This window comes from Tachyglossus aculeatus, chromosome 18, assembly GCF_015852505.1.
Source record: "Tachyglossus aculeatus isolate mTacAcu1 chromosome 18, mTacAcu1.pri, whole genome shotgun sequence".
Taxonomy (NCBI): Eukaryota; Metazoa; Chordata; class Mammalia; order Monotremata; family Tachyglossidae; genus Tachyglossus; species Tachyglossus aculeatus.
Genome location: NC_052083.1, coordinates 37,594,601 through 37,607,484, shown reverse-complemented (window position 1 = coordinate 37,607,484; position 12,884 = coordinate 37,594,601). Strand labels below are relative to the sequence as shown.

General features: G+C 46.9%; 1 protein-coding gene across 1 annotated transcript in view; it reads left to right on the top strand.

Moving 5' to 3' along the window:
* ZSWIM5 (zinc finger SWIM-type containing 5) overlaps nt 1-12,884 on the top strand; it is a 148,405-nt gene that overhangs the window by 105,904 nt on the left and 29,617 nt on the right. The window contains exons 3-4 of the mRNA XM_038760585.1: nt 7,314-7,462; nt 8,648-8,798. Coding sequence (XP_038616513.1) covers nt 7,314-7,462; nt 8,648-8,798 — 300 coding nt within the window. The remainder of the gene's footprint in view (nt 1-7,313; nt 7,463-8,647; nt 8,799-12,884) is intronic.

The window sequence follows — 12,884 nt, the reverse complement described above, 5'->3', positions numbered from 1 at the left end:
CTAAGGAGTCCTGCTTTCCCTTTCTTCCCGCTCCCTTTTTGCAGCTAGAATTCCACAAGACATCCTAGATTAGGATTCCGTGCCAAAACAAAGCTGTCCCTACTAAGCATTATCCAGAATACACCGCCAAAACAACCCCAACAAAAAACAAAGCCACACTTCCTGTCCAAGAGGAGAGAGAGCCAAGCAGAAGACCCATAGATAATAATAATAATAATAATAGTGGCATTTATTAAGCACTTACTATGTGCAAAGCACTGTTCTAAGCGCTGGGGGGGGAATACAACGTGATCAGGTTGCCCCACCTGGGGCTCACAGTCAATCCTCGTTTTACAGATGAGGTAACTGAGGCTCAGAGAAGTTAAGTGACTTGCCCAAGGTCACACAGCAGACGTGGTGGAGCCGGGATTCAAACCCGTGACCTCTGACTGCAAAGCTCGTGCTCTTTCCACTGAGCCACGCTCAGTAAGGTTATCCTGGGAGGCATAAAGATACACATGCCACTCTAAGGCCCAACCCAAATCTAGACCAGAATTGGAGAAGGATAAAGGAAGAAATGGTTTTCAGGAAGGTAAAGGAAATGATGGGGGTCCTTTTATGGAAATGAAAGATCAGTTTGATAACTGTGTGTGTTTACTCCTTGAGATCATGAAGAGAGTATTGATTGTAAAGCAAGAGAAAGGGATTAGAGAAGAGTATTTTGGAATAAAGGAGAGTTATGTGCAAATGGACTTGATCCGTCCAACTTGGACACAACTCAAGAGGATCTTGACCAGAGCCAGCAAGGAGTCGAATTCCACTTTTTTTGAATGGTATTTTTGAAAGTGCTTACGGGGTGTCAAGCACCGTTCTAAGTGCTGGGGTAAATATAAAATAATCGGGTTGGGCACGGACCCAGCCGCACGTGGGGCTCACCGCCCCAATCCCCATTTGACAGGTGAGGTAACTGAGGCCCAGAGAGGTGAAATAACTTGCCCGTGGTCACACAGCAGACAAGTGGCAGAGGTGGGATTAGAACCCAGCCCTTCCAACTCCCAGACCCATGCTCAGTCCTGTAGGTGATGCCGTGCAGAGCACCGTACTAAGTACTGGGGAGAATGAACTAGAAGACGACATGCTTCCTGCCCACAGGGTGCTTATGATCTTGGGGACAGAGTTGGAATAGGGAGAATTGGGCAAAGGGAACAGAGAGGAGTGAAGCCTTGGCTCAATGAAACAAGGGAGAAAGCTGTAAAGCGCTTGTGTATATATTATCCTCCTACTCTGCCATTTCCCATACCTGTAATTTAATTTCATGTCTGTCTCCCCCTCTAGACTGAAAACTTGTTCTGGGCAAGGATCATGTCTGTCATCTCCAGTGTATTGTACTCTCCCAAGCACTTAGTACAGTGTCCTGCTCCAAGCACTCAATAAGTATGATTGATTATCTGATTGATTAGGAACATGTCTGGGTAACAAGAGAAGTTAAGTGAGCAGACAGTTACATTGTACTCTCCCAAGCTCTTATAACAGCGCTGTGCACACAGGAGACGCTCAATAAATACAGCTGTTGGATTGACTCCTAGACAATGTCTTGATTTTGTTTTTTCGAGGAAGAAACCTCGCTTCCAGGGACTCTTCGAAGAGGAAACAAAAGAACAAGAAAGATCTCACAAGTTGAACGGCAACCAATTAGCTGATTCCATTTGCTACCTTTCCTTACAGGCCTTATTGTATGGCAGCGGGAAATATTTGCTGCTGCTAAGAGCTCCCTAGGCAAATGGTTAATCTCTAATCTCTATGAATTGTCAGGGCTCTTCCTGCATGACTTGATGCAAAATAACCCTCAGTTAACTGCCAGCGGTTCCGTGTTTTCCGCGTCGCTAAGAGAACGCCTCTTCCTACGGAGCTGCATTAAGGAAAGAATCTGTTGATTTTAAGCATATTGCCTTCTCCAGAGGTAGGCGGTATCTCTTGAAAAATCTTCAAATTAAGCCCTGAAGAATTGAATTGGAAATAAGAGAATAAGAAGCCCAAATCTCTGCAGCTGCTCACTTCCCTAATCTCACCCTTTCTTTGATTTTTGTAATACTCGGGAAAGCGTTAGGAAAAGAGTTTCTGGAAACCAAGCAGGCCAGCGATTCTGGCTCTAGACAAACGTCTCCTCTTTGGGAACTTTTTGGAACAATCCGTTAACAGGTTCTTATGTTTTTATTTTATTTCATTTTATTTACCCAAAATTTTGAGGGTGCAACACTTTGAGACCATACGTACGGATAGAAATGTCCGAAAGGGTACGGTTTCTGTTTGACCACTTCCTCTGTTTAGATTGGATGTTGGTTTTACAGTTTGCTCTGTTGTGTAAGTGGAACCTGATAGGAAACATTTGATTTTTTTGCTTGTGTGGGGGATTTTCAGGTCTCTATAGATTTGAGTTCCTGGCATACCTGCCACATGATTTTTTTTTTTTAAAAAAAAGCTTCAACAGTTGCATGAGATTCCTAAATATTCTGCCCTGGATTTAGAGCTGGATTATTCTCACAAGGCATTATATTTCTTGGGGAAGCAGCATGGCGAAGCGGATAGAGCACGGGCCTGGGAGTTAAGAGGTCCTGGGTTTGAATCCCTGCTCCGCCACTTGTCCGCTGTGTGACCTTGGACAAGTCACTTCACTTCTCTGTGCCTCAGTTACCTCATCCATAAAATGGGGACCGTGAGCCCTGTGTGGGGCAGGGACTGTGTCCACCCTGATTTGCTTGTATCCATCCCAGTGCTTAGTACAGTGCCTGGCACGTAGTAAGCATTAACAAGTACCATGGTGGTTGTTATTTAAGACCCAGGTGTCTGTTTTGCAAAGGGTGAGTCACTGATTGAATTAATGTCAGTAGCAGGCCTCCAGATTGTTAGGTGTTTTCTCGCCAATGCTCCCCGCCCCCCCAACACACACACAGAAAATCTGAAAAATATGTAGTCATTCTTATCTTGACTTGCCTTTGAGTGAAAATCTGTACAAAAAAATCCCCAGTTCTGTTGTCAGTCAGCAAGAATCCATATAGTAATAATAATAATGGCATTTGTTAAGCGCTTGCTATGTGCGAAGCACTGTTCTAAGCGCTGGGGAGGATACAAGGCGATCACATTGTCCCACATAGGGCTCACAGTCGTAATCCCCATTTTACAGATGAGGTCACTAAGGCTCAGAGAAGTTAAGTGACTTGCCCAAGGTCACAAAGCAGACGTGGGGGGGAGTCAGGGTTAGAACCCATGACCTCTGACCCCCAAGCCCGGGCTCTTTCCACTGAGCCACGCTGCTTCTCTAGAACTGGTGGTTATTTTTAACGAACTCTCCAATTGTCCCTGTAGATCCGCGAGGTCTTAGGGTAAAGAATTTACTCTCCCCACCCTCACATCTCCTGGTTCTCCAATTTGAAGTTCAGTAGTTATAAAGAACCATGTAGTTTTCAGTGTTATCTGCAAGTTGGGTGACAGGGGAATTAAACAGCTTTATTTTTAACCTCTTTTAATACCTTTTCTGTTCTGATATTTAAGTTCAGTGGCGTCATTGGTTCTTCCTACTGCGAGCAGAAAAGGAACTTCTCAAATCTGTTGATGCTCCGCCTGATAGCCAAATTGTCCATCTTTTAAGTCTTCCCATTTTCTCAGAAAATGGCATTACAAGAAATGTCTTGTCAGTTTGTTTAATAGAAAAAAAAAGAGCCCTTTCTGTAATGCACGATATACGTCAAGACTTAGCACCTCACGCCTCCGGTTTCTTCCTATTTTTGTCTTGTTTTTGTAGTTCATTTCCTTTTCGGTGCCTGCTTTTCTTCCTGGGTTGTTTGAGTTTTCTCATTTGCTCTCAGGATGTCTGAGAGGGTCTGGTGTTCCGAAGACTCTGCTCTGCATCTGCTCAGAATGTGTTTCTTACGGACCTGTAAATTGGCCGTGTGGACGCCTTATTCTTCTAAGGCTACTGGGAGGCCAATTAAACATTCTTCCGAAGTCTCTTCACAGAACCCAGCACCTCTCCTTGTAGCATTGTTGATTCAGCCCCAGATTTCTCGCCCACCCCCTGACCTTTCCCCTTTCATACTTTCACAACATCTCTAGCCGTTGCCTTCTCTCAACCTAGTCAGCACCCTCCCTTTAGAAAAGAACGAAGCCTTCAGTTAATCGGTCGGATTTATTGAGCACTTACTGTGGGCAGAGCACTGTACTAAGCGCTTGGGGGAGTACAGTATAATAGAGTTGACCACAAGGAACTTTCAGGCTATAGAGAGGAAACAGATTAAAAGAGATTATGGATTATGTTACTCTTTAGTGACTAATTGAAAATTTTTGAATGGTATCTAACTGCTTACAATGCGCCGGACACTGTACTAAGCACTGGGGTAGATTCAAGGTAATCAGGGTGGACACAGTCCACGTCCCACATGGCATTCACTCAGATGAGGTGAGGTACATATTTATTACTCTATTTATTTATTTATTTATTTATTTATTTTACTTGTACATTTCTATCCTACTTATTTTATTTTGTTGGTATGTTTGGTTCTGTTCTCTGTCTCCCCCTTTTAGACTGTGAGCCCACTGTTGGGTAGGGACTGTCTCTATGTGATGCCAATTTGTACTTCCCAAGCGCTTAGTACAGTGCTCTGCACATAGTAAGCGCTCAATAAATACGATTGAGTGATTGATTGATTGATTGATGAGGTGCTTGAGGCTCAGAGAAGTTAGGTGACTTGCCCGAGGTCACCCAGCAGACAAGTGGTGGAGCCGGGATTAGAACTGAGGCCTTCCGACTCCCCAGGCCCAGCCTCTTTCCACTAGGCCACACCTCTTCCCTAAATCTACTGGATGATTCAAGTCATAAATAAAAATGTTAACTCTTGCCGAGCTAATAACCAGCCCTGCAGAACCCTAACTTGAAATGCCAAATGATAAATAGTCTTTGATAGCAAAGATCGTACCAATAAAAATGTTACTTTTTGACAGTGTTTAAATAAGTGTTCCCTGTACAAGAGTGGGGGAGAACACATTTTGAAAAATGTTGGAATCAGCTTAGCAGCATGGCCCAATGGTAAGAGCCCAGGCCCAGGGGTCAGAGGACCCCGGGTACTAATCCTAGGGCCACCACATCTGCTGCGTGACCTTGGGCAAGTCACTTCCCAGGGCCTCAGTTACCTCAACTGCAAAGTGGGGATTCAGTCCTCCTCCCTCCGGCTTAGACTGTGAGCCCCATGTGGGACGGGGACTGCGTCCACCCCGATAAACTTGTATCTGCCCCAACATTTAGAACAGTGCTTGGCACACCGTAAGTGCTTAACAGATGTCATTTAGAAAATTGCCTGCATAAGACCGCTTGAAGGTCATTTTGATGAAGGCAGGCAGTTAGGGCATACGTACTCCGCCCGTCCTTGACTTTAGTAAAATTGGATGGCTCTAGGTTGTAAATGAAGATGGGAATTCAGACTTAGGATCCACTTCTGCACTGAAAAAAATTTGCAGAAAAAAGCAGCAGCCCTCCCCCAACCCCCTTTTCAGGTTCCTCCGTTTACTGTGTTCGAAGATGATGTTTCCGACGGCACTTCTACCCGTGTGTGCAAACATAGCTCTGCAAGTTGAACCACCATTAATATACTCATTATGTACACGTCAGGAATGTAGTCATAGTTGCTGTTGGCAAGCTTGCTCCTGTTTGTAGTTCGGTCAAGGCCTCCCAGGCACGTCCAGGCCTTGGGTCCAAATGAGCGTCTCCGCTCGGATCCCAGCCCGCCAGGTCATTTCATCAGCCGCATTTTTCCAGAGGTCCATCCCTCCGTCATGTGGCTCCGTCAAGTTGTTTCTCCAGCCCTTCTCCCGGCCCCTCAGCTTGCCGGCCACTCGCTCTAGTTGGTGTGCACGTGCATCGTCCTGCCGGGCCAGTGGGACTCTCCAACGGCGATAGGATTGGCCTCCACTTTGAAATGGACGCTGCCAGCGGTCAGCCTGCCGCCGGGAATCTGTGCCTTTGAGGTCTCCTGCCACAGCCCAGCCCGCACACTCCGCTCCTCCAGCGCCAGCTGTTTCCCGATCTTTCTATCTTGCCACCGACCCCTTTCCCACCTCTTCCCCCTTTCATACGCACCAGACCACCACTCTCTCCACCTTCAAAGCTTCGGAGAAGCAGCGTGGTTCAGTGGAAAGAGCCCGGACTTTGGGGTCACAGATCATGGGTTCAAATCCCAGCTCCGCCAACTGTGTGACTTTGGGCAAGTCACTTAACTTTTCTGTGCCTCAGTTACCCCCTCTGTAAAATGGGGATTAAAACTGTGAGCCCCCCGTGGGGCAACCTAATCACCTTGTAACCTCCGCAGCGCTAAGAACAGTGCTTTGCATGTAGTAAGCGCTTAACAAATACCATCATTATTATTATTAAGGTCATATCTCCTCCATGAGGTCTTCCCCAATTAAACCCTCTTTTCTTCTCTCACTCTCCCTTCTGCATCGTCCACATGCATGGATCTGTGTTCTTTTGGACATTTGATATTCGCCCCACTCTCAACCCCACAGCACTTACATAAATGTCTTTATATCATATAAATCATTTATATTAATGTGCGTGTCCCCTTCTAGACTGAAATGCTCTCTGTGGGCAGGGGATGGGTGTACCAACTCCGTAGTATTGTACTCTCTCAAGTGCTCAGTACAGGTCTCTGCCTATATAGTAAGCGCTCAGTAAGTACAATTGAATTGAATGAATCAATAAATTCCATCAATCAGTTCCCTCTGTAATCTAGTGAACTGCACAAAACAGGCACTAGTTTAATGCCATACCACTGTTACTTCCACATGGATTTTGTGGGAAGGGGGTGCCCAGGGCGTAACTGGGTGGGCGTTTGAGTTGGCTCTGTGCCCTTTGATTCCCTCCCTGCCCCCCGTCCAATGAACTGGGTTATAAAGGGGTAGTGACAGCATTGATTCTGTGCTCAAAGAGCGCTGCCCCTAAGCGCTTGGGACAGTACAGCGAGGCCCTTCCCGGCGAGCAGCACTCTAGACAACCGACAAGGGAGAGAAGGGAATGATTTAGCCAGGTCAGGCAGGTGATTACTCCCACCCCAGGGCACCCCGAGGGGCAGCCTTCCTGAGTCCCAGTTGCTGGGATGTGGGGGCCAGGGTGAGGAGGGAGGGAGCCAGACCCCCAGGGCCCAAAGCTGTGCTTTGTTTGGGATGGTCCCGAAAGCAACCTGAAGAAGAGGTCAAGTAAATTGAATTTATATATAAGAGGAAAACACACTCACACATGCTCTCTGTCTCTATTTCTTTCATTAATTCAGCATTGCTGTTTTTCGCAGGTGCCCCGGACCCTACAGCCGGGGCCAGTATCGATGACGAAAACTGCTGGCATTTGGACGAAGAACAGGTGAGAGAGCAAGTGAAGCTCTTCCTATCCCAAGGAGGATACTATGGCTCCGGGAAGCAACTCAACTCAATGTTTGCCAAGGTAAGATGTGGAAATCAGCCCTTTGTGACCTCAGATACTGCTATCTCTGCTTGTGTGTCCAGCTCTGCACAACTGCCAAACGCTTGACTAGGTGAACTTGTCCAGAGTCCAGCTGGATCGTTCATTTATTCAGTGATATTTATCGAGCGCTTACTATGTGCAGAGCACTGTAGCAGACATTTGGGAGAGTAGCACACAGCAGAATTGGCAGACACATTCCCGGCCCTCAATGAGATTGGTCTAGAGGGTCCTGGTTTCTGCGAGCTTCTTGTTCAGGGGTTTAAAAAACAGACTTCTACAGTTATGAAGGGGGCTCTCCCCCCCTTCCCGGATTCTCTGCTATGTTGTTTTCTCTTCCACATCTGGAGAATGGACGTGTTATCCTCAAGACTGTAAGCTCATTGTGGGTAGGGAACTCCTGTTGTATTCTCCCAGGCTCTTAGTACAGTGCCCTGCACGCAATAAGCGCTCCATAAGTACCACTGATGGATGATTTCGCGCCATTTCTTATTGGGCCTACAGGAATTGTCAGTGGGTTGAGATAAAGGACTCACTTCCCAATAGAATTGGGCATTCCCTGGTCCTGACAGCTAGGAAAGCCGGAGAGAAAGAAAGGGAGGTGCCAGTTGTATTCATGTAGACTTGAGTCAGCTTGATTTTTGCCTTTGAAATCTCCTCTGAACATGGAGACCTGTTTATAGGCATCCCTTCTCTACTATGGCGTGGAGTTTGACCTCACAGTAGGTGTGGCCCAGTTGAATATTTTATTGTAGTCTGTTTGCTCATAAATCAGGAGGCAGATATTTGTTTCTGACCCCCAGAGGCACGTTATGATTTTAAACAAATCCATTCTCAAGACCACAGTCCCAACGAAGGTTTAGTCAGTCAGTCGTATTTACTGAGCGCTTACTGTATGCAGAGCACTGTACTAAGCGCTTGGGAGAGTACACAATAACAATAAACAGACACATTCCCTGCCTGCAAGGAGCTTACAGTCTAGAGGGGGCGAAAGGCATTAATATGAATAAATTGGAAATGTGTACATAAGTGCCGTGGGGCTGGGAGGGAGGGATGAGTAAAGGTCAACCCTCTTTTCTCTTCCCCTCTCTCCTCCTTCCTATCGTACCTGTGTCTATTTGTTGATTTGTGTATTCTTTTAACTCCTCTCCCTTCTTCGCATTCCAGGTGCGCGAAATGTTGCGGATGAGAGATTCCAATGGAGCCAGGATGCTGACACTGATAACGGAGCAGTTTATGGCCGATCCTCGACTCTCCCTCTGGAGACAACAGGGAACGGGCATGACCGATAAATGCAGGCAACTCTGGGACGAACTGGGTGAGTCGAACATCGTTCTGAGAATAGAAGCCCCGGTGGGCTGCCAGTTTGTCAAGTCATCCGTGCTAGAATGGCCTGAAGAGAGCCCAGGGCTAGGAGAATCCCCTCGGACTACTCGTTCCAGTCTCAGGCCCAAGGCTCCTGCAGTTATGCTGCATACACAATTAAATTTAAAGATGTCATTTAGGAGAGTCGAGTTGTCACTCTGTTGTCGTCCGTTGTGGTCAAAGACAACTCTGCTGACCGTTGCTCTCCCACGCGTGCAGTTGCAGCAGAACAGCCCAAGGAGGGAACACTCTCCGTACACCTTCCAACATTGAGATGGGCCGCTCCAGACTCCTGCTCGCTTTACTTTATCCTTCCTTCCTCCCTTCTTTCCCATCTCCTTCCCTCCTCCTTTCCCATCTCCTTCCCTCCTCATCTCCTTCCCTCCTTCCCCATCTCCTTCCCTCCTCCTTTCCTTTCTCCTTCCTTCCTCCTTTCCCTTCTCCTTCCCTTCTCCTTCCCCATCTCCTTTCCCATCTCCTTCCCTCCTCCTTTCCCATCTCCTTCCCTCCTCCTTTCCCATCTCCTTTCCTCCTCCTTTCCCATCTCCTTTCCCATGTCCTTCCCTCCTCCTTTCCTCTTCCTTTCCCATCTCTTTTAGACTGTGAGCCCACTGTTGGGTAGGGACTGTCTGTATATGTTGCCAACTTGTACTTCCCAAGCGCTTAGTACAGTGCTGTGCACACAGTAAGCGCTCAATAAATACGATTGATGATGATTCTTTGGTTTATAGCTATAACTACTGCTTATAAAGCCTGGTTTTTTGTGGCTTTGTCCCTTTGCTCAACCAGCTGCGCGACACATCTGCTCCGAAAGAGTCGCTCCGTCTCTGCCGCACGCCAGTCCTTTGGATGTCGCAGCCTTGTTGTCATACTCGAAGTTGTTCTTTTGTGGGCGGGTCGCTTTCCCCAGTTGATTTCACTGACAATTGTGTGTGTGTGTGTGTGTGTTTGTGTGCGTGAACCCACCCTGCTTGGGGGTTTAGGGAAGGCTTCTTGAAAGAGATGTGATTCTGGGGTGGGGGTAGGGGGTTCTGAAGGTAAGGACAGCAGTGGTTTTTCAAATATGAAGGAGGAGGGCTTTCCAGACCGGAGGGAGGACGTGGGCAAGGGTTTGGTGGTGGCGGGGCCAGAGATACAGAGAGTAGTATGGCCTTAGACGAGCTAAATGTGTGGATTGATTGGGCTGTAGTAGGAGATGAGTGAGGGAAGGCTGGAGACGGTGAGCTGATGGAATGCCTTAGACCGCAGGCTCATGAGCAGGGAACATGTCTGCTGGTTCTGTCGTACTGGACTCTCCCAACCACTTAGTACAGTGCTGTGCACAGAGTAAGTGCTCAATAATAGTAATAATGATGGAATTTGTTAAGCACTTACTATGTGCAAACCACTGTTTTTAAGCGCTGGGGAGGTTACAAGGTGATCAGGTTGTCCCACGGGGGGCTCACAGTCTTAATCTCCAATTTTCCAGATGAGGTCACTGAGGCCCAGAGAAGTTAAGTGACTTGCCCCAAGTCACACAGTTGACAGTTGGCGGAGCTGGGATTTGAACCCACGACCTCTGACTCCGAAGCCCGTGCTCTTTCCACTGAGCCACGCTGCTTCCCCTGATAATAATGATGGTATTTGTTAAGCGCTTACTATGTGTGAAGCCCTGTTCTAAGCGCTGGGGGGATACAAGGTGATCAGGTTGTCCCACGGAGGGGGGCTCACAGTCTTCATCCCCAAGGATGCTAAGGAGTCCCTGATGTGGAGTTGGACGGGGAGATTTGAGGTGTGGGGTGATGTGGATTGAACCTTTATTTATTTCAGAAAAATGATCTGGGCAGCAGAATGAAAGCATGAACTGGAGTGGGGCAGGAGTCGGGCAGATCCGCTAAGAGGCTTTTCATCTGCCTTGCCATTGAATGGATGACCAGGGAAGGGGTTGGGGGATTGTTGGTTTTGTGTTTTTTTCAGGAAAGAGTGATTGGTATTTATGGAGAACAATATGTTCTTCCCAATGGTTAATAATAAAAACAATGTCCCGCCTTAGGCCAGGAGCTTGTCATTTAAATTAAGCAAAGATACTCACAATGCATTCGTGAGAACCTGGTTAGATCTGAGATACAGGTTCCTAGGAATGTGTGTGCTTCCTTTTTTAATGTAAAGCCGGTTCTATAGGGATGGCTAGGGCTGATCTTTGAAATTGGAAGTGGAGACATTATCTCTTGGCTTGCAGTCCTGGAACAAAGCTTAATGAAACAGTGTTTGTTTTTAAAGTTCTGTTTAATGAAAAGGGCAAACGGAGGGCACCGAGACGCATTTGTGTATGCAGCCTTGACTCCGAATAAACACATCTGTCAGCACGTGAAAGATAGACCCTGCAAACCTGAAACTGCAGAACCACTGTAAGCTGTATGAAAAGTCTTGTTCAGGAGATGTAATTCGATCAAATCGTTTGATAGAGGGGCGTAACCCCTATTTTCAAATCCCAGATGAAAGCGTATTGGATTCCTGCACCTGGTCATACCAGTGGAGCAAGTGCCCGTCGGTCTAGAAGTGCATAAATCTCCTGAGAGGATTGTCACACACACACCCGCCAGGCTCCTTACCAACTGTCGAAATAGAATCAAATCGGGGACACTGAGGTGGTGAGGGAGGTGGCAGTCAGATTCACCAGTTCCGAATCGCCCTTAAGTTGAGGACAGAGCAAGACTGGGGGAGCCCAAGGGGAAAGAGTGTTAGGTAATCAATCAGTCGAATTTGTTGAGCGCTCACTGTGTGCAGAGCACTGTACGCTGTAGGAGAGTACAGTGTTACAGAGTTGGTAAACACATTCCCGGCCCACAGCGAGCTCACAGTCTAGAGGGGGAGATAGACGTTAGTATAAATAAATTGCGGATGTGTACGTAAGTGCTCTGGGCCTGAGGGAGGGGGTGAATAAAGGGAGGAAGTTGGGGCCGTGCAGAAGGGATTGGGAAAAGAGGAAACGAGGACTTAGTCAAGGAAGGCCTCTTGGAGAAGGCTTTGAAGGTGGAGAGAGTAATTTTCTGTCAGACATGAAGAGGAAGGGCATTCCAGGCCGGAGGCAGGATGTGGGCGAGAGATCGGGCGGCGAGATTGACGAGATGGAGGTACGGCGAATAGATCGGTGTTAGAAGAGCAAAGTGTGGTGGCTGGGTTGTGATAGGTAGGTAGCCAGGTAAGGTAGGAGGGGACAGGGTGATTGAGTGCTTTAAAGCCGATGGCAAGGAGCTTCTGTTTGACGCGGAGGTGGATGGGCAACCACCGGAGAGTTGCGCACTGTCAAGGTCGTCCTGGGGGTCACTGGCGGGTTGCTATTTGCAGGGCTGTTGCCTTTTTTTGAATCTGTCCCTTAGTATCTTAATCTTTCAAAAGCGTTTGCTCAAAGAGAACAACTGTCTTCCCCGATCACCAAGAGCCAAGACGGATCCGTCCGCCGCAGTTGCCTTACGGTCGCCCGCGTTGTCCGGCCGCTAAATCCATGCAAAACAGCTAACCGTACGCAGAATTTAAAACCTGTTCGCTGTCTGATTTTTCTTGACGGCATGTCAGTTTTTGCCTCCCTTCCTCTTGACAGCCGCAAAATAGTCTGATAAGTTATAATTGCTGAACCTTCTGGCTCGTATTATAAAAGACAGGAAAATGATCTCATTTTTTTCCAACTGCAAATTTTTCCGGTAAATCTGAAAAAGCACAGTACTCCAGTCTTGAGCTTTGGTTTTGTTTTTTTTTTCAATTATCACTGAGCTTTTGTAGCATTTATTTTTAGCAATCTTCAAACAAAGGTTTTGTATATCGTTGGTATTCACTTTATTAATGAGAATAAATTATAAATGATATATTAATGTGGAAGTCAAGACTTGAATAAAGAGGAAGACTCCTGAATAGTGTATATGTGAACACCAAAGACGAGATGGCCAATCAGATTTATTCCTACATAAATGTTCAAAACTTGTATTTATGCATTTGACAACAGGATTAGCTAGGTATTACCAAGTCGAGTTTTAGAAAGGAAGGACAAGGCGGCTAAGAAATA